This window comes from Lygodium microphyllum, chromosome 30, assembly GCF_053477565.2.
Source record: "Lygodium microphyllum isolate KBCC chromosome 30, Lygodium_microphyllum_v1.1.10, whole genome shotgun sequence".
In the NCBI taxonomy this organism is placed as follows: Eukaryota; Viridiplantae; Streptophyta; class Polypodiopsida; order Schizaeales; family Lygodiaceae; genus Lygodium; species Lygodium microphyllum.
The window spans coordinates 83240563-83266970 of NC_141164.1; the positions used below are offsets into that span (position 1 = coordinate 83240563).

The following is a 26408-nucleotide window of genomic DNA, read 5'->3' on the forward strand; positions in this document are numbered from 1 at the left end:
GAACTGGATGCCCAAGTAGTAATGCAAAACTCCCAAGTCAGACATGTCAAAAGTTTGCTGCAAATTTTGTTTGAATGCTGAAATCTGATCAGCATGTGTTCCAGTGAGCAAAAGGTCATCAACATAATGACATATAATCAGCATAGATCCCCCTTCTTTACATACGTAAAGGGTAGACTCAGATGAGTTGTTTAGAAACCCCTGACCAAGCAAGAAAGCATCTATTTTTGCATACCAAGCTCTAGGAGCTTGTTTCAAACCATATAGTGCCTTTTTGAGCTTGCATACCAAATGTTCTGAGCCTTCAACTGCAAAACCAATGGGCTACTGTACATAAACTTCCTCCTGAAGTTCCCCATGTAAAAATGCAGTCTTGATATCTAGCTGTTGCACTGTCTAACCATAATGTGCAGCCAAAGCAATCATAGACCTAATGGTCGTCATACGGGAAGTAGGAGCAAATGTCTCCTGATAGTCAATGCCCTTTTTCTGTGCGTAGCCTTTAGCTACAAGCCGTGCCTTGTATTTATCAATGGATCCATCTGCTTTCCTTTTCAGCTTGTAGACCCATTTCGTTCCAATGGCTTTCTTCCCAAATGGCAAGGACACCAAATCCCAAGTTTGATTCTTAGTAATAGAATCTAATTGAGCTTGCATTGCTGCCATCCAATGTACACTGTGTTGTGCATCCTCAAAACATTCAGGCTCTTCATTATCAAAAGTACTTGCTGCCATAACAAACTCCATGGTATGTGCTGAATCATGCAAACGAGTTTGCCTTCTAGTACGGCCAGCCATGGGTGCATCCAAAGGACTATCTTGCATAGTCTGCAAATACCATCTAGGTAACTATCTAGCTTCCTAACTGTGTGCAAGTTCTTGCTGAATTTCAGTGTCAGCATTATGCTGAATATTCCAATCAGCCAATGGCTGAATTTCTGCACTTTCCATAGGAGCAGCTGGCTGAACATTAGGTTCATTTTTTGAAGCTCTAGCTGAATCACCAAAAGTAATGGGCAGCAGCCCTTCAAAAACATCACGGGCAGCCTGATATGTGTCCAAACCAGCCAAGGATAATTTTGATTGTTCATCAAAAACAACATCCCTGCTGACAAAAACCTTCTTTGTAACGGGATCATAGAGTCTGTAGCCTTTGCTCTCATTGCTATATCCCATAAAAATGCACTTAACAGCCTTGTTGTCCAACTTTTTTCTAAGTACCTGTGGAATATGGGCATAGGCAAGACACCCAAAGGTACGAAAGTGACCAACAGAAGGTTTACGGCTGTTCCAAGCCTCAAAAGGTGTGATGGTCTTCAAGGCTTTGGTAGGGCATCTGTTCAAAATATGGCAAGCACACATGACTGCTTCCATCCAAAAACTATGAGGCAAGCTCTTTGCCTTCAGCATACATCTGGCCATCTCCATGAGTGACCGATTCTTCCTCTCTGCTAGCCCATTCTGCTGTGGAGTATAGGCAGTAGTGTATTGATGGACTATCCTTTCTGCTTCAAAAAAGAATTCAGCATAGAGGACATGTATTCCCCCCCTCGGTCCGAACAGAGCATCTTAATCTTGCATCCAAATTGATTTTCAACAAGTGTACTGAAAGCAAAAAATGCATCACTTTTGACTTCTTTTTCAAACAGTAGACCCAGCAAAAACATGTAAAGTCATCAATGAATGTCACAAAATAATAACAACCACCCAATGACAGGGTTTGTATAGGCCCACAAACATCTGAATGCACCAACTGCAATCTGGTTGTTGCTCTAAAAGCAACATCACGGGGAAATGAGAAACGATGCATTTTCCCCAAGATGCATCCCTGGCGTAAGTGCTCAGGAGGTCTCTCCAAGAGAGGTAAGCCATCTAGCATCTGAGTACGCTGCAAAAGCATCAAGCTGCCAAAGTTTACATGTCCCAAACGAGCATGCCATAACTCCGCCTGTATCATAGCAGGAGTAAGAGTGGATGTCAAGTATGCCGTCTGATCTACTGAAAGAGCATCCAACTCATATAAACCATGACACAAAGATCCTGTCAAGACCAAAGTCATGCGTTCTTTATCTCTAACCATGCAACGGTCATCCTTAAATGTGACTTGCAAACCACAACGTGCCAAAGAAGAAATAGAAAGCAAATTCTTCTTGATTCCAGGCACAAACAAAGCATCCTGCAGGCGGAGAATAGAGCCATCAATGGCTGTGAGCTGAATCTCCCCAATACCACGAACAGGATATGATGCATTATTGGCACACTGTACAGATTTCCCAACGGGAGGTGCACTAATTAATTGAAGTAAACAAATCTCTGAATATGTCTGGAAGCACCACTGTCAAAGAACCAAGTGTCAGGATCCTCTGTAGTGCTAAGTGCTCTATCGGCCCAAGAGATGCCATAACTGCAAGTGTAAAAACAATAGTCCCTATCCACAACTAAGGACGCGGACTCACTAGCAATGGAAGGAGTAGTAGAAACAGACATTCCTGACTCCTTCTTCTTCTCTTTGGCAATGTGTTTCTTACACTCAGTGATATAGTGGTCTGGCTTCTTACAATAATGACATTTTTCCTTTTTAGCTTGCGTCCCCCGTTGTGTCTGATTCTGCGATGTGCCCGAAGTGCCAGAACTCTGTGGAGCATTTTTTATCAAGATTGTGGGAGAGAAGGAAGGAGTCTCACTTCTAGCTTTCTTGCTTGCACAATGGGGGAATATACACAGAGGTGGAGGCTGAAAACAGTTTTCCTCTTCTTAGTTGTGTAAGCCAAAAGAACTCGTATACAAAGAAATAGAAGAACTCTATATATGGGTCTCAAACCAAACTCAACTTACTAAGGTGGCATACTAACTGAGCCACGAACTAGAGTAGATAAGGATAGCTGTCATCTAGCTATTATTCATGGGCGGTATACCAACCGCATCTGCAACTAACAAGTCCGTGACATAAATGCACAACGGTCACCCTGGCATATCAGGAGTGGAGCTCGATATCTCAACACTCCCCCTCAAGCTCAATTCCAATTCCTGCACACCAAGCAGGTCTCTGAACTTGCGCAGCTTCTCTGCGCCCAATGCCTTCGTAAATATGTCAGCTACCTGATCCTCTGTGCTGACATAAACTAGATCAATAAGACCTAGTAAAACCCTCTTCCGCACATAGTGATAATGCGTCTCAATGTGCTTTGTTCTAGCATGATAGACTGGGTTATTTGCCAAGTGTATACTACTCATGTTGTTACAATAAATGACAACTGGCCCATCTGTAGGCTGATGCATATCATAAAGTAGCTTATGCAACCAAGCTACCTTACATGCAGCCATTGCTGCACCCCTGTACTCAGCCTCTGTGCTCGACAAGGCAACTGTAGGCTGTTTCTTGCTGCTCCAAGTGATTGCAGCACTCCCAAAAGAGAACACATATCCACTGGTAGATCGTCTATCAGAAATACTACCAGCCCAATCAGCATCAGTGTATCCATGCAACTGTATCTGAACCCCAGTCTCATAAAATAGTCCATACTGCAATGTGGACTTCACATATCTGAGTATGCGTCTAGCCACATCAAAATGTGGTTTCCTTGGAGCCTGCATAAACTGACTTACCAATCCAACAGCATAGCTCAAATCTGGCCTGGTAATAGTCATATAAATCAAACTTCGTACTATGCGTCTGTACATAGTAGGGTCTTCTAGAAGCTCACCTGCATCTGCGCTCAGATTCACATTCTGCTCCAAAGGAACTGAAATAGGCTTACAGCCTGTCATTCCATATTTGGACAGCATGTCCAATCCATACTGCCTCTGCAAGAGCTGTATCCCACTTGGTGATCTAATCACCTCAATGCCCAAGAAATAACGCAGCTCTCCCAAATCCTTCATCTCAAACTTCTGCTTCAATAGCATTTTCACATGAAGGATATCTTCATCACTGTCACCTGTCATAATCAAATCATCAACATAAATGACAAGTAGCATAATACCTTTCTCTGTTTTTCTCACATAAAGTGAAAAATCTGCCTTGGAAATCTGAAAGCCAATAGTGACAAGATACTGTCCTATCTTGTCAGACCATGCTCTAGGTGCTTGCTTCAAGCCATACAAGGCTTTCTTCAACCTGCAAACAAACTCAGGATGAACAGCATGCACATAACCTGGTGGCTGCTCCATATAGACCTCTTCTTGCAAATCACCATGCAAGAAGCCATTCTTTACATCCATCTGATGTAAAGACCATCCCTTTGATGCAGCCATAGCAATGACTGCTCTTACGGTTGCCATCTTTGCAACCGGACTGAATGTTTCTTCATAATCAATGCCATATGTTTGTGCATACCCCTTGACTACTAATCTTGCCTTGTATCTATTCACAGAACCATCTGCATTGTGCTTCACCTTATAAACCCACTTACAGCCAATTGCATTCTTACCTTTAGGCAAAGGTACTAATTTCCATGTAGCATTTGCTTCCAAGGCATCCATTTCTTTATCCATGGCTTTCTCCCATTTTTCTTTTCCCGTGGCTTGCTTAAAAGAAGTGGGTTCTGGTTCCTGTATCACTTTGACCATATAGGCATAGTGAATGGCTGTAAATCCATCATATTTCAGCCTATCCCAAGGATACCTAGCTCTGGTAGACCTGCGCAAAGTAGGTTCACTCCCAGGTGCTCTCAAAACATCCCTGGTCTTCCTTACTCCAGGTATAACAATAGAAGGAATACCCAACTCATCATCAATGCTCTGTTCTGAGCCACTGGATTCACCATCCACATAAGAGTGACCTGCATTCACATCAAACATGGACTGATCTACCTTCTCTTTTCCTTTTCGTGATACCTGTATACCACTATCTACATTGCTTTGAGAAGATTCTCCTGATCTCAATCTGCCTGTCCATGGCGAAGAATGTAAACCACTACTAGAGGACGCTCCAGGTCCACTAATATTTTGTGATTGCTGCTGTGAATTCTGTGCAGCATTACCATTTTGTGCATCTACATCATCAATCACATTTACTGGTTTATACCAGTTACTCATCTCATAAAAAACATCTCTGCTCACTGTAAACTTACGAGTAGAAGGGTTATGGCATCTATATCCTTTCTGCTGCAAAGAGTAACCAATAAAGATGCATTTCTCAGCTTTTGGATCCAACTTGGATCTCAACTCATTTGGTACATGAACATAGGCAATGCAACAAAAAATCTTCAAATGAGAAATATCTGGTTTCCTACCAGTATACCTCTCCTCTGGAGTCATCCCATGTATTGCTGCAGTGGGAGTCCTGTTCATTATGTAGACTGCTGTAGCAACTGCTTCAGCCTAGTAAAAATCTGGCAAGTCTTTTTCGTTGAGCATGACACGAGATACCTCTCCAATATACCTGTTTTTCCTTTCTACAATTCCATTTTGTTGTGTGGTATGACTGCATGAAATTTGCTGCTTTATACCATGCTCCTGCAGGAACCTTGCAAACTCATTTGAGAGGTACTCTTCCCCTCCATCTGACCTTAGGCATTTTATTTGCAGGCCTGTTTCTTTTTCAACCATAGCTTTAAGAGTTTTGAAATGCCCAAAAACTTCACTTTTTTTTTTCATAAAATACACCCAAACTTTTCTGCTATAGTCATCAATAAAAGTGACAAAATAATGACAGCCTCCAAGAGATGCAGCTTTAGTAGTCCACACATCAGAGTGGATTAATTCCAATGGCTTCTTACTCTCTTGAACATGTCTAGGAAATGGTTTCGTTGCCTGTTTTCCAAATTGGCAGGCTTCACATACCTTATGCATTTCTGCAACCTTGAATTTAGGCAATCCTGCAACAATATTTTGGGCCTGCATTGATTTAAGTCGTTGTACATTAACATGACCAATGCGTTTATGCCAGATATCAATATCTGCAACAACACCGGTCCCATGTGCAAACATTGATGCACTCAATTTAGGCATGTCTGCATCCAACGTAAACATTCTGCCCTTCTTATTTCCTTTTGCTATCAAGCGACCTTTATTTTTCATATCCTCAATAAAGTATTCATGAGGATTAAATCTGACCTGCAAGCCCTGCTCAACCATTTGACCAACAGAAACCAGATTCTTGGTGATATTCGGGACATGAAATACATCGAACAGGTATTTCTTTTTCCCATCCTGCATAGACAAATGAATTTTTCCAATTTGCACAATAGGATGTGCAGTATCATCACCAGTCTCCACAAATCCTGGTTTTTCCATTTTCCTTGCATCCTCCATCCATTCTGCATGACCTGTCATGTGGTTTGATGCATCTGAGTCAACATACCACACTTCGTTGCTTTCTTCTGCACTTGTCACAGAATTGTTCATGTGTTGCACCATAAACAAATGCTCATTTCTGTCATCACCTTGTCTACGAGAAGATGCATAATTTCCTTGTTGCAGTTTTCCATTCATGATGTCATTCTGCTTTTTATAGCAGTCTTTAGCTATATGACCCATTTTACCACAGTAGTAGCATTCAACATTACTGTTTGCATTTTGGCCTCTTTGCCATCCACCACGACCTCTTTGGCTCCCCCTGCCTCTAGAGTTACCACGTTCTCCTCCATAGGACTGGTTTTCTTGAGTTTCTTGCATATTCTGATTTCTACCACGGCCTCCAAATCGGCCTCCTCTACCTCTGCCTCTACCTCTTCCAGCATTTGAGTAGAAGATAGCTTCTTTTGAAGTTCCTCCTGAAGAAGATGCACCATCATTTCTCTGCTCCTCAGAAATTAGAAGAGCAATCAACTCCTCAAAATCAGGAAATCTTTCACGGACGGAAATGGATGTTCGGAACTGTGTATAATCCTTTCCTAGACCATTCAAGGTCACTGAGACTAAATCATCATCTTCCACTGGCAACCCAATGGAAGCAAGTGCACCTGCAATCTTCTTCACCTTCATGTGGTAGTCATTGATGCTCATACTTTCTCTTTGCACATTGTGCAACTCTTGCTTGAGCTGCATTTTCTTGGCTTGCGTATTTGTGCTATACATTTTTGACAAAGTATCCCATGCCTCCTTTGGCGTACTTGCATCCTGAATATGCACAATCATAGAGTCTGAAATGTTGATAGACAGCCAATACATAACTTTCCTGGCTCTCTCATGCCATTCTTTAAATGCCTGCATTTGCTGTTGATTGGGAACATCAGGAAGAACTGGTTCTTCTTCATTTCCTGCAACAAATTCCCAATATCCTTTTCCCATAAGGAAATTCGTCATTCTAAACTTCCATGCTTGGAAGTTGTTCTTGTCAAGCTTTTCAGTGACAATCTGTGAAAGAGAATCAGACGCCATTACAGAACACTGCAAAAAATTCTGTCACTGCAAAAAACACAGCTTCACCCTCACAAGGGCAAATTTGCAAAACTGGCGAAAGTGGTATTTGACCACACAGTCACTTCCTAGTGACGATTTTGCATAAACAGGAACCAAGGATGATTTTGTAACTCCCAATGTCTCTGCACACAAGCATACGATACAATTTCTGTGGTAACTTTTCACCGACCTGTAGAACAGTGGTCGCACAGTATAAAACAGGGTCTTTTCTTGAGTGCGTGCAGAAAACTTCCGCCTCCAAAACAGGCCCTGAAATGGTCTCAAATCAAAAAAACAGGGTCACCAAGGGCTAAAGCCCTTACCCGCAGCATATACTGTCCTCTTGCTTCACCGCGAAGGGCGTCTCAACCTGAGACAATGCACTCCTGCACTTTTCGGCTGTGCTACCTGCAGAGACTTACTCCCACACCAGAAAAATGAAAGCAACACTGGTCTTCTTACTAGAACACCGCGAACTTGGCTTGCTTTCTTGAGCTCCTTACCACGAACAAGGCTCTGATACCATGTCAAGATTGTGGGAGAGAAGGAAGGAGTCTCACTTGTAGCTTTCTTGCTTGCACAATGGGAGAATACACACAGAGGTGGAGGCTGAAAACAGTTTTCCTCTTCTTAGTTGTGTAAGCCAAAAGAACTCGTATACAAAGAAATAGAAGAACCCTATATATGGGTCTCAAACCAAACTCAACTAACTAAGGTGGCATACTAATTGAGCCACGAACTAGAGTAGATAAGGATAGCTGTCATCTAGCTATTATTCATGGGCGGTGTACCAACCGCATCTGCAACTAACAAGTCGGTGACATAAATGCACAACGGTCACCCTGGCATATCACGACTGGAGCTCGATATCTCAACATTTTTCACCTTGCTGTTTTTGCCTTTCTGTCTTGCCACAAAAGCCTGCTCAGAGACTATAGCATCCACACCACTATTTTTCCTTGTTTGCTCCTCCTCTAGAAGCAAACTAACCAGCTCAATAAAAGTGAGTGGGTGCTCGGCAATCCTCATGGTGAGGTTCAATGCAGTATGAAAAGACAAGTACGAAGGAGGTAAGGAATTCAAGGTGGTGGATATCAGCTGTGCATCCGAAAAGTAGTCATCTACATTCATGAGCTGCTCCCTCAAGTCCTGAATCTTATTCAAGTGATCCTGCATAGAATCACCCTCATTCATCTTCAAAGTCTCTAACTCTTTCTTCAAGAAAGAGATCCGAGTCTCATTCTTTCCTGCAAACATATGCTCCAAAGTCAACCATACATCTCGTGAAGAAGATGCTAAACGAATGTGAGGGATGATGGACTGCTGAACTGCCAGAGCAATCAGCGACAAGGCCTATGCATCACGTGTATCCCAAGCTTTTTGAGCCGCATTTCTTGGAGGAAGTGGCTGAGGTCCCCGTTGTCCACGTGCTCCTTGAGGAGGAGGAGTAACGGGAGCTACAAGTCCCGGTCGAGTTTCCTCTCCATTGACATAATCCCATAAATTCTTGGCGACTAGTACATTCTTCAACATGAATGACCATAGCGAGTAATTGTTTCCATCCAATCTATCTTCCTTGGATACATACGTAAATACATCACCTCCTTGATTTGCCATGATGATAAATTTCCAAAGACAAATGAGCAATGTCAAAGTAGTAAGGACTGGAAATCTTCAAATTTTCAGAAATTGGAGCAAGCACACTTCTGCAATTAATGTGCAAGGGCGTACTTTGTCAAAAACTGTCTTTTAATGCACGCTTCCCAAGGTGCAAACAGTGCTCAACAACACTGTTATATCAAAATCCCCAAAATTTCTGCCAAAAGTTCTGTGAAAACAGTCTTTCTGTGACTATAACAGCAGTTCATATGCAATTGTCCTCAAAATACATAAAAACCCTAAAATTTCTGATGAACAAGGCCAAAAATTTGTATCAAATTTAGCCCACACTTGTATCCTGTATGTGGTGCCTGCTGCGTATAAACCTCCTCTGCCAGAAATTGATTCTGGAATAAAGAGATAAATTTTTTGTTTAAAAATCCCTGACGTGGTCAGGGCAGACGTCGGTTTGACGTGGACTACAGGCGGACGATCAGAGTGGCGCAGTCGTCAGGTCGCAGGTCAGACGGGGCAGTCGGGCGGGCGTTCGTAGCGGGCGAACAGGACGGCGGCTTGCTGACGTGCCACAGGCAAGCGGCGTGCCACAGGCAGGTGGCGCTGTAGACAGGCGGCGCTGGAGCTGGCGTCGCCCTGCAAACTGGTGGCTACTGCACCTGCAGCTGGTGGACGTGCTGGAGGCAGGCGGCGCTCAGGCCAGCTGGCGACTGCACAGGCAGTTTAGGGCGAAACTGACGGGGGCTGGCGAGTAGGATCAGGCGGTGCTGGCGTGCATACGAGCTGCAGGTCGAGCTGCTGAACTGGTCGACTGGGCAGAGCTGGCAAGGACTTCAGACAGCAGACAGAAGACTGCTTTGATACCAAATTTGAGGATGGAAGGATCGAGGTGCAGCTGAGCAAGAGAATAGACTGAAAGAGTGTGTTCAGAAAGTACAAAGTACAACCCTTAAACCTTAGGGTTGTAGGGGGTGTTCACACCCGACACACACTAAATGTCCATAAGTGTGTAGCATAAGCATATAAGCACACAAGACAATAAGACTATAAGTCTGGGGGAAAAAACCTCTCCTACCGAGTAAAAAGTGCCCCAGTGTCCTACTGATCACCGACACTCCCATATGAGCGTAGGCGTAAGTGAGGTGTGAGTCAAATACGCAACAAAAGCCTTTTTGCCCTTAGGCAAGGCAACAAGATCCCAAGTCATATCCCTATGCAAGGAGTCCATCTCAGACTGCATAGCCCTCTCCCAGGAGTAAGTGTCACCCCTGCGCATAGCCTCATCATAGGTGAGAGGCTCTCCTGCATCCGTCAATAAGACATACTGCATAGAGGGCTCATAGCGATGAGGTGGACGTCTATCTCTAGTAGACTGTCTCACCGCAGGCTCTGCTGCCTGCCCAACTGCCTGTCCAACACCCTGGCCCTGTGTAGGAACTGCTACAGGCTGTACTATTGGCTGTGCTGGAGCCCGAGGCTCCTCCTGAAAGATCACTCTACGGATCTCAACTACCTTCTCAGGCTGCTTATGCATTTTGTGTTCATGGTAAACTACATCATGGCTGCGTACTATTTTCCGCGCCTGCGGATCCCATAGGCGATAGCCCATCTCTCCTGAATCACCATAGCCAAGAAAGATGCATTTAATGCTCTTTGGATCCAACTTACTCCTCTTGTCCTTGGGCACATGGCAGAATGCCTCACATCCAAAGATACGGAGATGCGCATAAGAGGGTGGCTTACCAGCCCAAACTTCCTCTGCAACGTGGAAATCCAAACCACTAGAAGGCGATCGGTTTATGACATGCACTGCCGAACTAACTGCCTCAGTCCAAAAGCTCTGTGGTAGGCCTGCATGGCTAAGCATAGAGCACACACGCTCCTGAATAGTCCTGTTCATGCGCTTAGCCAAACCATTCTGAGGTGGGGTGTAAGGGGCGGTCAACTGACGCTTAATACCCCTGTCATCACACAACTGCTCAAAAGCACGTGAGACATATTCTCCCCCATTGTCAGTCCTAAGGCATTTCAGCCTATACCCAGTCTGGTTCTCAACAAGAGCAAGCCAACGCTGAAAGACTGCCAAGACATCCGACTTCTGCTTTATGGAATAAGCCCACACTTTCCTAGAAAAATCGTCAATGAAGGTAACAAAGTACTTCGCGCCACCTATAGACATACAAGGCATGGGCCCATAAACATCGGAATGCACCAAAGCCAAGGGCTCACTCATGCGTGGCCTACCCGATTTCTTATGCGTAGACCTATTCTGCTTACCATAAAGACAATGATCACACGAGTCAAAACATGCATAGTCTGAAGGCGGAAGATACTGCAAACTAGAAAGCATTTTCATATTCTTCAAAGACATATGCCCCAAACGGGCATGCTAAAGTGAAACATGTGGGATAGAACCCACTGACAAAACATGATCAACTGTAGGACCATCCACTACAAGAGGATAGAGGCTGTCAGCCTTGGCACCTCTGGCCAGTACAAGTCTGCCTCTGTAATCTTCCAGGCAGAGTCTCCAAAACCAATGTGAAACCCTGCATCATCCAGCTGACCTGCAGACATAAGGCTGCGCGTAAGCGCAGGTACATGACGTACATCCCTGAGCACAAAAGAACTGCCAATGGAAAACTGCAACTGTATGTTACCACTGCGCACAATAGCCAAAGACCTGTCATCTCCAAGCCTGATTGACCCTGATACAGTGCAGTAGGAGTGGAACCACTCACGATAAGGCGTCACTTGAAAAGACGCGCCTGAATCCAAAAGCCAACACTGTGCATATATGCTAGGAGTCTCAGTCAACTGTGAGGTGTCAGATGAACTAGCTGCCAAGATAAACTCATCACTGTCAGATGGCTTCTCAGTCTGCGTAACATTGATCTCTTCGATCTTTACACTGGACTTCGCAGGTACAATACTGCGATCAAAAGACTTTTCCTGCACTTTATCCTTCCCCTTGTCCTTGCGCTTCTCATTGCGCAACTCATGACACTGTGGTTTGATATGGCCTTTTTCCCACAATGATGGCAAGTGACATTAGCTTGCGCCCACGCGACTTACTACGTGACTTTCCACAAGATTTGGACCGACCGTTCTGAGAGTCACGGCCACAACCATTCCCATGGTCATTCCTGTCATTCCTGCCTCTAACTATCAAAGCATGAGAAACACGAGAGGCATCCAAGTTCTTTCTGTTGATCTCTTCCTGCAGAAGAGCACTCTCTACATCAGACAATTTCAGCTCAGTAGAGCTGGAGCACACAAGGCAGTACGAAAGACATCCCACGACTCTCCAAGAGTCCCAAGCAAAAAGAGTGGGGTCACCTCATCGGGAAATGTGATACCCTGCGATGTCAGATTCTTCAAGATCACATGGAACTGGCTCAAATGAGCAGACATCGTCGCATTCTCCTTCATGCGCAGATCCATGAGCTGTTTGAGCCAATACATCTAACTAGCCGGGCTCTTCTTATCATAAAGATTCTTGATCTTTTCACATAGCTGCCATGCGGTCTGTGCCTCATCCACTACATTGTAATGAACCTGCTCAGTCAGAGAGAGTATGATTGTGGACTTACAGTATGCATCCAAGTCAAACCAGTCATCATTGCTCATACCTACAGGCTGCTGCCCGCTCAATCAAAGTGGCTTTACATGGTTCTTTTGCACCAAGACCTGCCAAATCTGGCTCTTCCAATAGCCATAGTTGGTACCATCCAACTTTATGATATTAAATATGGCATTATCAGTTGAAGACGAAGCCATAATGCAGGCTGTAAATGCAGAGACAGTTCAAAACTGCTTGCTGTTTTCTGCTGTAAACAGCCAAAAGACCACTAAATCCAAGGCAAAATGACTGGGAAACTGACTGAGAAGCTGCTGCCCACCAAGTACGAGGTACAGTACACCAAATCAGGACATTTCAGCATGAAAAATACAGCTCAGTCTACCAATAAATGCTTGCTGTAATAAATTGCAGACCTGCAATAATGAGAGCAAACTGTCCCAAAACTGGATCCAAAGTCAACTAGACAGTGCTAGGTCCAAAGCCGGCATGAAAAGGACAAAGCAAAGCCAAATGACAGTGAAAATACATGAGCTTAACACCAAGACATGTCAAATAGCATCTGCTAGTAAGAGGCACACCCCCAGACAATCTAGGCAAGATGTACCTGCAACTGCCAAAACCTGACACAAATAGGTGTCTGCCCAAAATGAAAGCGGATCCAAAGCAAGAGACTCAGCTCATAAGCAATCCGGAGACCAAGACATACATCAATGCAACATCCAAAGGTCGGAGGATAATCGCAAAGTCTCAAAAAACATCTGCTCAAAGTCGTAAGCTGCTCCAAGACATGAACTGCTCAAAGTCGGTCATGCATACACTATGCTCTCACTGGCACAAACGGCGTACAGGCGAGCTTAAGAGCTCAAACAACCCAAGACAAAGTACCAGTGACAAGTGACCAAGTCAATGCGTCAGACGCATCCAAGAGAGCATGACATACATGAAGCAACTGTCGTAGCAACCACTGAGCAAGACATAATCCCAATGGCAAGATCTCTGTCAAGTCAATACATCCAGTAGCAACCCAAAGTCAATATCCCTGTGAGTCGAAAGTGCTCAAAACATCCAAATCGGAGCTCCAAAATATCTGTCAAGCATGGACGAACTAAGAGGCATCAACCACAGACCAAAGCATGTAATGCATAGAGCTTATCCGTCAAGTACAGACAATAGGTATAAGCGGCCCAAATGCCAGTCAAGTCGACCAAACTGCCAATGACAAACCAATAACGCAGAAAATGCGATGCTCAAAAGCATTCCGGAATCACGATCATGAGTTCGAAGTCGATCCCCAAAGTGTAATACATCATGGCATAACCCATAGCATACATCCGGTATCGATAGAGAAGCAATACATGTGACAAATGAGCTTCAGCCCGCTCATGTACAGCAGCTCTAAACGGTCCAAAACTGTCAATTTCCAGCCAAATAACAATGCCAAATCATGGGCAAATCGAATGCATACATTCCTAAGACTTCGAGCATCAAGTAGGCCTCATACGAGCATCAAATAGCACAACCGGAATGGAGTGTAAGCAACAAATGCTAATGCCAATGTTGCTGCCCTGTTTTCAGCCTGTTATGACAGTTTATGACAGTCCCAAATCTGAAGAACTCAGCCCCGAATGATCAAGACCAATGCCTAAAGCTTGAATGACATCAAACATGAAGTCTAATAGCCCTCTTGATCAAGGTAGAGAGCAAGAAGCAATGGCCAAGTGTGGAGCTGAAGTAGAAGAGTGCTAACAGCCTAGAAAAATGGCGCAATCTGCCCTGTCGGTGCTGAACTTGCTGCTGCTCCACATGGGCTGAAAGGGGGTAATGGGGGGCTCAAGAAGGGCCTATCAAAGGCCTATGACAAGCCTCTTTGAGCCTTGATAGGTGTAAGGCACAATATGAGGGGAATAAGCTTCAAGGGTTTGAAGCCATGGCTGCCCTTGCTGTTTGCAACCTGTAGACTGAAATAAAACCCTGAAAGAATGATCAAATACCTCAGTACCAATGCCTTGAAGGTGCCTCAATAGGCCGGGAAGGTGCTCGGGAAGCCGGGGAGTGACGGGAGCTCGGGGAGATCGGATATGGCTGCCGGGATGGAGATCCAATGCAAGAAGGGAGTCGATGCGAAGCTAAGCAAGCACCAAGAAGAGCTCGAGCAATCATAAGCCAAGCTCTGATACCAGTTGAAAGGGATGAGAGGATCGAAAGACCATGCACGAGCTATGGCGGAGAGCAAGAGCAAGAAAAGAGAGAGAGAGACAAATGGGAACTCCAACAGTCACAATGTGTGACCGGGCCTTCCTTTATTCACTAGTCACTGAAAGAATAAAGAATAAGTGTGACGGTGACGAGCGCCCGCCACCTGCAATGTGCAGTGGTGGGTACTGTCAGTGTAGTAATAGACGGGGTGGCACGGTGGAGGCGCCTTTACCCCAACAGGAGCCGCCTTGGCTCCGAAACGTGTACAAACTGCTGCCTGATGCTCAAAGTCGTGGCAGCGCAGGCACTGCCCTGGTTGCCCAGTCACAATGACCTGCTGCCTAAAGGAGTGCCCGCTTACCTCAATCTCTAGGAACTGTGGGATATTCTTGATCTCTTTCACTGCCATCCGTACCTTTGGGACTCCTGCTGCTGTCACTACATCCGCAAAGGACGCGGGAAGGACAGTGTTGAAGAGCCATCCAAAGTCTTCCACCAATTGGCGATACTCAATTGCCAGGCTGGGGAAAAGAAGGGTGACCGGGTGCCGAAGAAACTTGTTGTGGAGTGCAAACGCTTCCACAGTAAAGCCACTGTACCAAGGGACCATGTATATGACCCCCTTCGTGGACGCATATGGTGAATTGGCGAGTAGCTCGCGAGCTGCGTCTGCCGAGCTGAGGCGGACCATGAAAATCCCTTGGCCCAATAGGACCGCCTCCATGATCTGCGCTATGCCGATGCATAGCGTGGAGTGAAGCCAATCCCGAAGCTAGGCCCTGGCTGGGGAATGTCCTACTACCTGACCATAAATTGTTGTTTCCATTATCTCAAGCTCTTTAGCTTGGGCGGCTAAGAGCTGCTCCTCAGAGAGGACTACGCACAAGGTGTTTTACTAGGGGGCACTCGCTAGGTGCGCCGGCATCTGACCATAGGTTTCCATTGCGCGTCCCTTTTGGGAGAACCTACCTATCACGCTGCTGTGCTACTGGATGGGGAGTTGCTGTAGGGGGAGGGAGCAACTGGGTGTCCATGGCGAAGGGGGAGATTTCTCTGTTTTCGATGGCGGTGGTGTGGCAACTTGACAAAGGGCCTAAAGCGAATCATGAAATGAAAATTTTCACACTTCCTTTCATTCATGGTGGGTGGTCTTTCCATGCCTATCATATCCAAAGGAGACAGTCTAGTCATCATGGACCCTATGGCAGTACGTCTTGTACTATGTTTTCTTAGAAGGGGTGTGAAACATTGCTTCCATGGCTATTTGTGTTAGTTCTTGATCAGATTCGTCTCCCAAATATTCATTTTCCATGGTTTAATGTTTACATTTGTTTGCATCCTCTATCCCCAAAATTAATTGTATTGACACACTGTGTGCAAGGCCACTTAGCTTGTATTTTGTACACGTCAAATCAGAGAAATGTCTATGATTTCTGCAATTTTCAGGGTTTCCCTACTCCTCTTACCATCACATCACTCTTGCATGACGGTCACTATTGCCTCACAACCATTACATCATTCTAGCATCACAGTCGAGTGTGATCAAAATCTCTGCATAAGAGAGCACAACCACAGTCACTACATCTATACATAATCCAGAGCACTACCACAGTCATTGCATCACTGCATAGTCCAGAGCGTGGCTAGACTCACTGCATCACTGAATAGTCCACTGCATAATCACAGTCACAGTATAGTCAAGTTATGTAACCGGAATCACTGCATAGTCCACTGCACAACCAGAATCATTGCAGACAGTCGAGTGCGACCAGAATCAAGGCATTCCCTTATTCACTGTTGACCAGAATCACTGCATTCCAGTGCAACTAGAATCACTGCATTCCAATGCAACCAGAAACATGTCAGCTAGAGGACCATCACGTCAGCATCAACGAATGTCAGAATTGGGAATGTCAGTGTCAGGTCAGGGTGTGAAAGCATCACTAGTCTGTCAGAGCATGAGGTGTCATGTCAGATCATGAAGGGCCACGTCAACATCAGAGCATTAGGTGTGACATCACATCAGACTTTGGGGAGGCTTTGGGATCCAATTCGGATGGTGAGGAGGCTTTTTGGGGCTCGATTCGGATGGTGAGGAGGGGGAAAATATGGTTACACGTACCGAGATGGCGGTCCCCTGTTCGGAAGTTCAACCTAATCCTAATGTGCAACGGCCAGTCAAACGCAACAAACATGCTTTTTGTGCATCACTTCGTGTAAGTGTTCTCTAGGTCATGCCTCGTTGTAAGTGAGGAACTTAAGGGGTAACTTGATGGGAAAGATGTGAGGGTGCAAGTGCACTTACTTGGGGAGCAAGTTTGAGTTCCTTGAGGTAGTAACATTTGTGGTCCTCATGGCCCATCTTGTGGCAAAACTGTAAAATTTATTTCAAGGGCACTCACTTGGCACATGCCCTTGTTGTTGACAATGGGTACACCAAGGGGCGGCAGCAATTGAGCCAAAAACACTTGTGCTCTTGAGTTTCTCAATCTCCTTTCTAAAGAGCTCTATTGCCCGTCACTTCTCCATTGCTGCTTTTTCCATTTTCAAAGTTGTAACTCACTTGCTAGTTGCACAACATTATTAAGGTATTAATTGTTGATGAGGGTAAAAATGGACCTATTTGTATTTGCCAATGACCGAAATTTATCAAGATTGGTAGAGGTGTCCAAAGTCTTGTGAATATTTGTTTAGTGCTTCGTAGAAGCGCTCTAATAACCCATGGTCGTACCATAAAGTCTCCAAGTTAAGTTGGAAGGGGCACCACTAATACCTTGACACATGTGAGTAGATTAAGGATTGTGTTGTCATCAGTCTACTTGAGTGAGTTGAGCTCTTGGATGATGTGATATTCTCGATTGTCTAGACAATAAGCGCTGAGAAACTCATCCTTGAGAGATGGCAAAGTCACTAAGTGGTTCTTTGGGAATCGGTTGTACCACTTGTCTGCAATGTCCTCTAGGATAGAGGGATAGAGTATGAGAAGGCATCCTCTCTATCTACCCCTCTACTCTAACATAAACTATAGAATCGGTGGACATGGTCTTCAAGATCTTCAATGGCTTGGTTAGTCCCTTGAAGGTGGGTAGCTTAATGTTTATTCTACCCAATGCCTTGTGAAGGGGCTCAAGGGGCACCGACACCTACTCCTGTGTGTTGAGAAATCACTTCTTCAGTTTACACACGTCATTTAGGGTTTCACATTAATAGCCCCAAAAGGGCCGCTGTCCACAATTGGCCACTTTTTTAGTGGGTGCCCACACAATGGTGTGCCACCCTAGATAGCTTATGCCTATAAATAGGCCACTTCGTTCATTCATCTCTCTCTCTTTAGTCATTCTTGACCATCTTCTTCGGTCACCACCACCACTTTCCCTCTCTCACCAACCCCTTCCACTTCCCTCACACCTCTTTAGGAGAACATTGCGGTTCATGGCTCGTGGCTGCCTTCATCCTTTCTCTTCTGCTTCAAGCGCCCTATTCCATCATCAAGCCTTGCGTTTGGAGTATCTTCCACCTGGCGTCACCATCATCTACTTGGTGTCAGCACCCTTCTCCTTCAAGCTCCAACTTCACTTGCGTTTTTGAGTTTGGAGGCCTTGTCCTTGCCTTGTGTCATCATCTCCAACTTGGCGTGAGCATCCTCGCCACTAGTGACACTCTATGTTACCAAGCATCAGTGATCTCATTACTTGTCTATCACAGGGGCTGCTGGGACTTGCATTTTTGTAGCCTAGCTCCTCCTCCATTACTTGGCGTCATTCATCTATCATAGAGGCTATTGGGACCTGCGTTTTTGCAACCCAACTCATCTTCCATTATCTAGCATCATCATTATCCACCTGGCTTGAGCTGCTCTTCTTGCGTTTGATAACTCTGATACTCTAGGATTTGTGTTTTGCTACGTAGGTCACTCCCCGGCATCAAAGGACTGCAATTCACTGCCTCGACAATTGTTGATCATCTTCCGGATCTCCGACGGTATCAAAGGACTCTAGTTCGCTCCCTCAACAGCTGTCTTCCACGTTCCAACTTCAATAGCCCACTGCCCAAAGAACTGCATTTCGCTCCCTTCAGTGTGGAGATTCCCATAGGTGCTGCCGCCTGATTCAGACAAGACTGCAATTATCTTCTAAGTTTCGGCTCCGTTGTATCAGCTTTTCTTCTCATAGCATGATTTAGTGCATCATCACCGTGTTCTTGTGTTTCTGAGTTTCTCTTCTCTTGGTGTTTGCCGTACACACTTTGTGTTACTCCCCGCAAACCCTAGTATCTCTTTGCATTGTTGCTTATTTTGACATGGTATTAGAGCATACCTGTTATTTTTGACATAGTATCAAAGCATACCTGTTATTTTTGACACTGTGTTGCTACCAGCTCCCATGCTTGTCCTAGTTGTTTCTATCTTGCTTATGTTTTGGCACGGGGAGAGCTTCCTAGGACTTGACACCTATTGAAAACTCCAAGACGAGTTTCAAGAGTGGAAATGGGAGTTTACTTGAGAGGATTTGCCGGAGGGTTGTAGGCATACACTTGGATACTTCCAACACTTAGCAACTTGTAGAGCCTTGGTCCCACTATGATCGCCAAACTATAGGAGTGTCAATGCATGAACAAGATGCAGGTGGGTTCCTTAGAGCAGTATGCTCACTCTACAATTAGTGCAAATGCCTCTGAATACTTTGACATTGCTTAAAGGGGGTTGTAAGATGACCAAATGGTGATCTGGAAACTTGGAGTGGACTCAAGAAATGCTACCACAAGGACGACTGGAAGGGGACGTCTGGAGAAAAGAGGAGAGAGAAGACTGGGCAGGGGAAGGAAAGCCTGCAAGGAAGAGGAAAGAGAATGTTGCAAAGGGAGAGAAGAAGAGGAGACAGAGAAGCCTAGAGACAGGGAAATCTAGAGAGGAGAGAGGTGTGGAGACAGTCTGGAGAGAAGAGGAGACTGTGCTGTAGAGCCAGAGAAGTTGGGAGAAAAGAGGCGAGAGGTCAGGAGCCAAAGAAGTGTAGAGGAAAGAGAAGAGAAGTCTATGGATAGAGAGGTCTGGAGGTGAGAAGTCCAGGGACACAGAAGTCTGGAGGAATAGGCAAGAACTCTAGAAATCTGCACCTTTGACCTTTCTCCAGCTTATTTGACCTTCAAGGAAAAGACTTTCGAAGTGTTAGAAGTGCCAGCATTTAATTATGTCACTTAGACATGTGCTGACGGGGTGTCAGCATACTTTCTAATTATTGCAATCTTACATGGGCCAAGTTCTGTTTTTGTAGCAGTCTCTTTCTCCAAGTATTTCTTAAGACTAGGGAATAATGCTACCTCCTTTAATGGAATCATCAGATTCTCTCAAGAGCCAAAGTCATTAAGGAAGGTGTTTCCCATGAATTGCAGCAATTTCTGGGGAATAACAAACAAAGTCATGGAAATGAGTGCTGGAACATATGGTGTATGATTAAAGTAGAAAGTCAGTGGTTTTAGAAAATGTGTGAGAAAGATAATGTTGTGCATTGGGGGTGTGTGCATGCATGTGTACTCATATGTTCTCATGTATTTGTATGCATAAAGAAATGATACACATGTATGCATGTATGTACACATGTACGTGTATAACCAGACAGCGTGTGTACTCATATGTTCTCATGTATTTGTATGCATAAAGAAATGATGCGCATGTATGCATGTATGTACACATGTACGTGTATAACCAGACAGCGTGTGTACTCATATGTTCTCATGTATTTGTATGCATAAAGAAATGATACGCATGTATGCATGTATGTACACATGTACGTGTATAACCAGACAGAAGTCTACATAGATTTCATCCATTGGGTGTTTATTGGAGCTTTGGATGAAACAACCATATTCTTTAATTTAATTCGCAAATTTCATGTGGTTCATGTGATTATGCAGGTTGTTGATGAAGACACACCATTGGAATACCTAAACCAGTTAGGTGGTATATCAAAGGGGAGTATCATTGAGAAACTACAATGTGAATGCTTCCAGCAAGCTGTTTGGAATTTAGTTCTTGATTTCTCAGTGGAAATTTCATCTTTGACATCATGGAGCAAGCTGGATATTGTGAGAGAGCTTGTTTTTGCAGCTGAAAACCTGAAATATGTTAAAGTGCTTTACACACGGTTCATTAAAGTTCAAGGGAATGTGGATATCACACTAAAGCATTATAATGAAGATGGTAGGCACAGAGTCTATGAATATCTAAGCAAGAAAACAGGCACTATCTTGGTGGCAGAGCCCCCAAATTTTCTCTCGCTTCCAGAATTGTTGTCTGTGGTGATTAGCAAACTTTTGGGCTGTCCTGTGTGCCTTCCGCTCTCTTGTTTATTGAGTGTACCCATTGGATCAGAAAGTGATGCAGCAAGATTATTGCAATTGAGCACACATTTGCAAGCTGACAACAGAGGTAGAGTTGATCTGCTAACACCTGGGAGCGAACTCTCTGTCTTTGATGCTACACGGGTGCAGATTCACCCCCTGAGACCTTATTATGCTGGAGAGATAGTGGCCTGGTCTTCTGATTTTGCCCCTGATACCAAATTAAGGTATGGACGAGTGGTAGAGGATGTGCGTGCTACTGCAGGACAAGCATTGTATCCTATTCAAGTTGAGACATGTCAAAGACAGATTCAAATGCTTCTCTCATCGAATGTATTCTCCTTCAGAAGTGTATCACTAGAGAAGCCATCTGAAAGGGCACCAGATCAACTATCAGTCACATTATTTGACCCAATTCTTTCCAAACTTCAGGAGACACCTATGAGAAGCAAAATGAGCAGCTCTTCAAAACAAAATGTTGTAAGCACATGCATCCATTAACCATTTTAGGAACTATCTAGCCAAAGTGGACTTACTGATTATAGATCTACATATTTGACATGCTTTTAATGTTTGGAATGCAGGAAACAAATCACAAAAGCTTTTCAACGAATGTGTCAGCAGCTGCAGTGGTGCATGCAATAAATGACATGTTGGCTGCAGTCGGGATCCCATTGGGATTTGATCACCAGTCTCTTCTCAATCAAACTCTGATGTTGCAAGAGAGTTTACGAGAGACAAATGAAGCCCTTTCAGTTGAGAAGGTTTGTGATTGGTTCAGAGAAATAATTAGTATTCCACCATTGTTTGTTTGTATGTCATCTTCCTTGAGCTCTATCTTGAAAGAGCTCCTTCTCAAAATCTTAAGCGATCCTCTTTGCAAACAAAACATGCCCCACCATCCCCTGCCCCTCCTCCCCCTGCCACCCCCAAAAAAAAGAAAGAAGGGAGTGATGGAGGATGGCATGTCCTGAGCCCGTGAGGCAAAGAATACAAACATTAGAGGATAGTCCGAGAGGGAGAGGTAGTCAGGGCTTGTTTAAGCTTCAAAGGAAAGGAGGCCTTGGTGATAGCTAGTTTCCTTTGCTTGGCAAGTTTGGTAGGAAACTTTGACCTTCCTAAATGGCAAAGTTAGATGACTTTCATCTTGGCCATGGAGCTAAGGAAGATGCAATCAAGCTCTAGGTTCACCATGGGGAGGATAGGATAATAGAAGAAAGGACCATGGGGTTGTGAAGTAGCCCATCTGTAAGCTCAAGCCATTGCTTGGGATGCCTTGTGAACATAATGCCATGAGATGATGTGTGATTCTAAGGCTTACCTATCGAACAAGACAAATGTCAGCCATAGTCATCCACAAGTTGTCTCGTGAAATAGCTTGTGTGTGATGGGATTATAAATGTACCTCATCCCAAGCACCCTAGGTTGGAATTTCAGAGACCCCTAGTAATTGGGTCCTTTCTTTATGGATACCACATTTCTTTAGGGTGCAGTCATCCATGTGGAAGCTTAAAGACAAGGGACATGGAAAGGAGGAAAGAGACCCAAAGACGCAAAGACAGGCAAAGGGATGGTGGAGAGTGGTCAAAGACCTCAAATCGGCAATCTGTATGGTACCAGCTCACCCTCCTATGGCATCCATAAACACTCACTTGGTTACCAAGGAGCTAGAGATTCTACTTCCCCAAATAGTAGTTCCTCGAATTGTGTGATGCAGCGTGTCAATTCAGAGGCAGGGACACCATCAGCCCTGCAGGAGATGCAACAAGCCTCAAAGACATAACCATCTCTAGGACTCTAGCCACCAATTGGAGCCACAAGAGTTCATTCCATAATAGGTTCCAAACACTCAATAACTAAAGAAAGTTGAGGTAACCCAAGAAAGATAGCAGAAGACGGAGGACTCAAATACATAGTTACCAGGAACGGGGAACGGGAACAGGAACGGGACCCCCTGGAACGGGGGGAACGCCCAAAGTGAGGGAACGGGAACGGAGGGAACGGTATATATATATATATAGAGAGAGAGAGAGAAAGAGAGAGAGAGAGAGAGAGAGAGAGAGAGAGAGAGAGAGAGTCATAATGCTGATTCAAGGTTCTCCAGTTCTTCTTCATCGCTGCTCAATCATTTGGTATGTTCTTGGAAACGGGTCCTTCTAAAGGCTCAGTGGCATCCGGCGGAGGATCGCTTGACTATGAATTCTTTTCAATTGGAATTATTGGCAGTCTCGCGTTTACTTGCATGGGAAGGCAAAAATGAGCTTAGACCACAATTCAACCGGATGGCTCGTTTGGGCTTGTCTTCGGTCGCGGATGCCACCCTTGCTAGTCGCAATGTGCTTATATCTTTTCGTACAGCCAGGAGGCTTTACAGGATTCCGCGGGGATATAGGCCTTTATGGGAACAGCTTTTGCGGATGCTCCAGAGCAGACAACCCTTTCCTGCCCTTGCTTCAGATCACCCCTGGCAGGATTGGGACCTACAAGGCCGGCTGCCTTTAAGCAAAGCTTCTGCTAATCAAGTTTATCATATTCTGATCAAAGATCAACAATGGTTAGTTACCAAAGCCAATGCTTTATGGGGCTTACGAAAATCCCGGTCCTGGTGGAGGGCAACTGTGATGGAGGGCTGGTTGAACAAGACCCCCTTCAAATGTAAAGTATTTCTTTGGAGAGTGATGATTGGTGGTCTCCCGCTTGCGTCGGCTCTTTCCAAGCGACGAATCTCCAATGGCAACTGTTTCTTTTGCACCACTGCGGTGGAATCAGCCCGCCACAGATTTATTTCTTGCCCTGTCGCAACAAAAATCTGGTTCTTTTTGTTGGCTATTTGGCAAGGAGCGGTTGGATTCACCCTGCGCCCATTTGATTGGGTTTTCGGGCAGCCCAAATACCCCACTCCTGCACAGCCACATATAAAACTCATGTATCATTTTCTTCGATATTGGGGCTGTTGGCATAACTGGACCATTAGGAATGCTTTTCTTTTTGACTCCGCCTATAATGTTCAGCGACATATTGCGAGGCTTAAGGGCCTTTTGTATTGGCAGTTGGATCTTCTCCGGCATTCTGATTTGCTCTCTAGGGAGGACTTCCGTCCCTGGCTTATGGCAATTTCATCTGCCCCCTTGCCATAACTTTGTAACTTGTAGCACTTAGCCCCTCTTCACATGATGGCCTGGATTGGCGTCATGTATCTTGTAATCAAGTTATCTTGTACTTTTTTTCGTAATTAATACAATTACCTTTTACGAAAAAAAAAAAAAAGAGAGAGAGAGTCAACACTTGTCTTAGAATCTAGAGAGAGATTATATCAACCACAATTCATGAAATTAGACTCTAGAGACATAATAATCAAGTTTCAACTTTCAACAATAATAAAGATTCAAAACATTGTAACCAACAATGGATTGTCGCATTCATAATTCAACATTGTAATCAACAATGTTGCATAAGTCCAACTGGCAACAAGTGTGCATTGCAAAAATTGAAGAAGAGAAAAAATAACGTTTCTTTACCTATTCTCAATGGTCCTTTACAAATTCATTGAAGATCTTCCAATCATGTTCGTCAAGTTCATATTTGTTATTGTTGCAATCGTATGTGAGATTCGCAAGGGCAATGATACTTTCAATATCTACCATATCAAGGTTTGTCAAATCATATGTAAAGCCTAAATAGTAAAGATCCAAGTTACAAGAGCTCCAATTTCCAAGTCAATACTCAAAAGTTCCAAAAGGCTAGCTACTAAGTGCTCTGATTCATGGAAGATGGCTCCACTGTGCAACTGATGTACGAGCTAGCAAGCGAAGATTGGAGCTCACATAAACTAGGTCATTCGTCTTCATTGTACCAAGACGATTTCTCTTCTTTGAGTGAATGTGATTGAATGAGCTCCATAGTTGCTCTAAACAAGAAGAGCTAATTGTTTGGCTAAGAATACGAATAGCCAAACTCTGCAACTTTGGAGCTTCTGCCCCGTAGTTCTCCCACCATAAAGCAGCCCCAATATTTGTCCTGTCCTCTAGTGCATCCTCTGTACCAAACATCCCTAATGTTTGCCGATATACAGAGAGTTGATTTTTAATTTTGCGTTGCATTTCACGGCTAGGATAAAGCCTTGCAAGCAATGTGTTCCAAGCCTTGACCACCTCAAGGTCTCTTTCTTGCATCTTTCCTTGAAACTCAGGATCAAGTATATATGCTGCAGCATGCATAGGAGAGTCATACTCATTCCATCTGCTGATGCATAACTCCTTGATCTGCTCATACCTATCTGCATTTGGTTCCAAACTCTCCAACCTCTCAATCATGCGATCCATACCTTCATAGATCTTCCCAATGTATGGATCCATGCCATCTACAAGCCTCAACATGTGCATGATAGGATCAACCATTTGGTTGGTGCGATTAACCTCATCCCAAAAATCTCTATCAGAAACATATGCATTACATAACACAGCAGTAGCAGTGGCAGCCCCAGTCCAATTTTCATACTCATCACTAGCAAATAGCTCCCTAATTGCACCTTTGCAATAGTGCAATCGACCAAGCATAAGAAAGTTATATACAAATCGTGTATCCGAGTATTTAAGAAGTTCTTTCTCACTTCTCTTGCGAAACTCAGCATGCAAGTACTGATGATTACATATAAATGTGATAATCTTGTTGCCTTTCGCAACAAGAGATGCAATCCATAGCAAGTCCCCAATATCCTTCAACAAGTTATTCAAGCAATGCGCCATGCATGGACTAAAGGTGATATGTGGATACATTGCCATTAAAATGTTTACTGCTGCCATGTTTGTAGGTTCACCATCTGCCACAAACTGCACTACATTTTCTGCCCCAACAGCCTACACTACCTCGCACCACTCGGATGCCAATACATCTGCACTCTTTCCAGTCTCTGAAGCATCATGACTACCAATGAAGTATACATCTCCACGAGAATATGCAACAACACCATGTATGGACCTATGGCGCGTGTCACTCCATCCATCTACTATCAATGTCACTCCATTTCTTGCCCATTGATTACGAATATTTGTTGTTGCAATCTCTATGGCTACTTTCTCCTTTTGAAGCAATGTAGTCCTGATAGTTTCTGATGAAGAGGGCTTATATGTGGGTCCATACTCTGCAATCTTTGTCACCATATTTAAAAAATAAGGTGACCTGGCTGATTTGAATGAATATGTTCATGGTAAAAAAAGCGTGCCACTGCTGTATCTATTTCCTCTTTTTTCTTTGGTTCCCATGAAGTGTGCAATGAACTCTGTTTAGCACCACGACCTGTTGCCATTGATGGCCCACGAGAAGGCTGCGTAGCCAC

General features: G+C 44.4%; 1 protein-coding gene across 2 annotated transcripts in view; it reads left to right on the forward strand.

Moving 5' to 3' along the window:
- Positions 1-26408, forward strand: part of LOC148010054 (Zinc finger, C3HC4 type (RING finger) family protein) — a 204293-nt gene that overhangs the window by 159021 nt on the left and 18864 nt on the right. For both annotated transcript variants that reach the window (XM_087672510.1, XM_087672511.1), the window contains 2 exons: positions 20648-21553; positions 21658-21837. In XM_087672510.1, the coding sequence (XP_087528636.1) occupies positions 20648-21553; positions 21658-21837 (1086 nt within the window). The remainder of the gene's footprint in view (positions 1-20647; positions 21554-21657; positions 21838-26408) is intronic.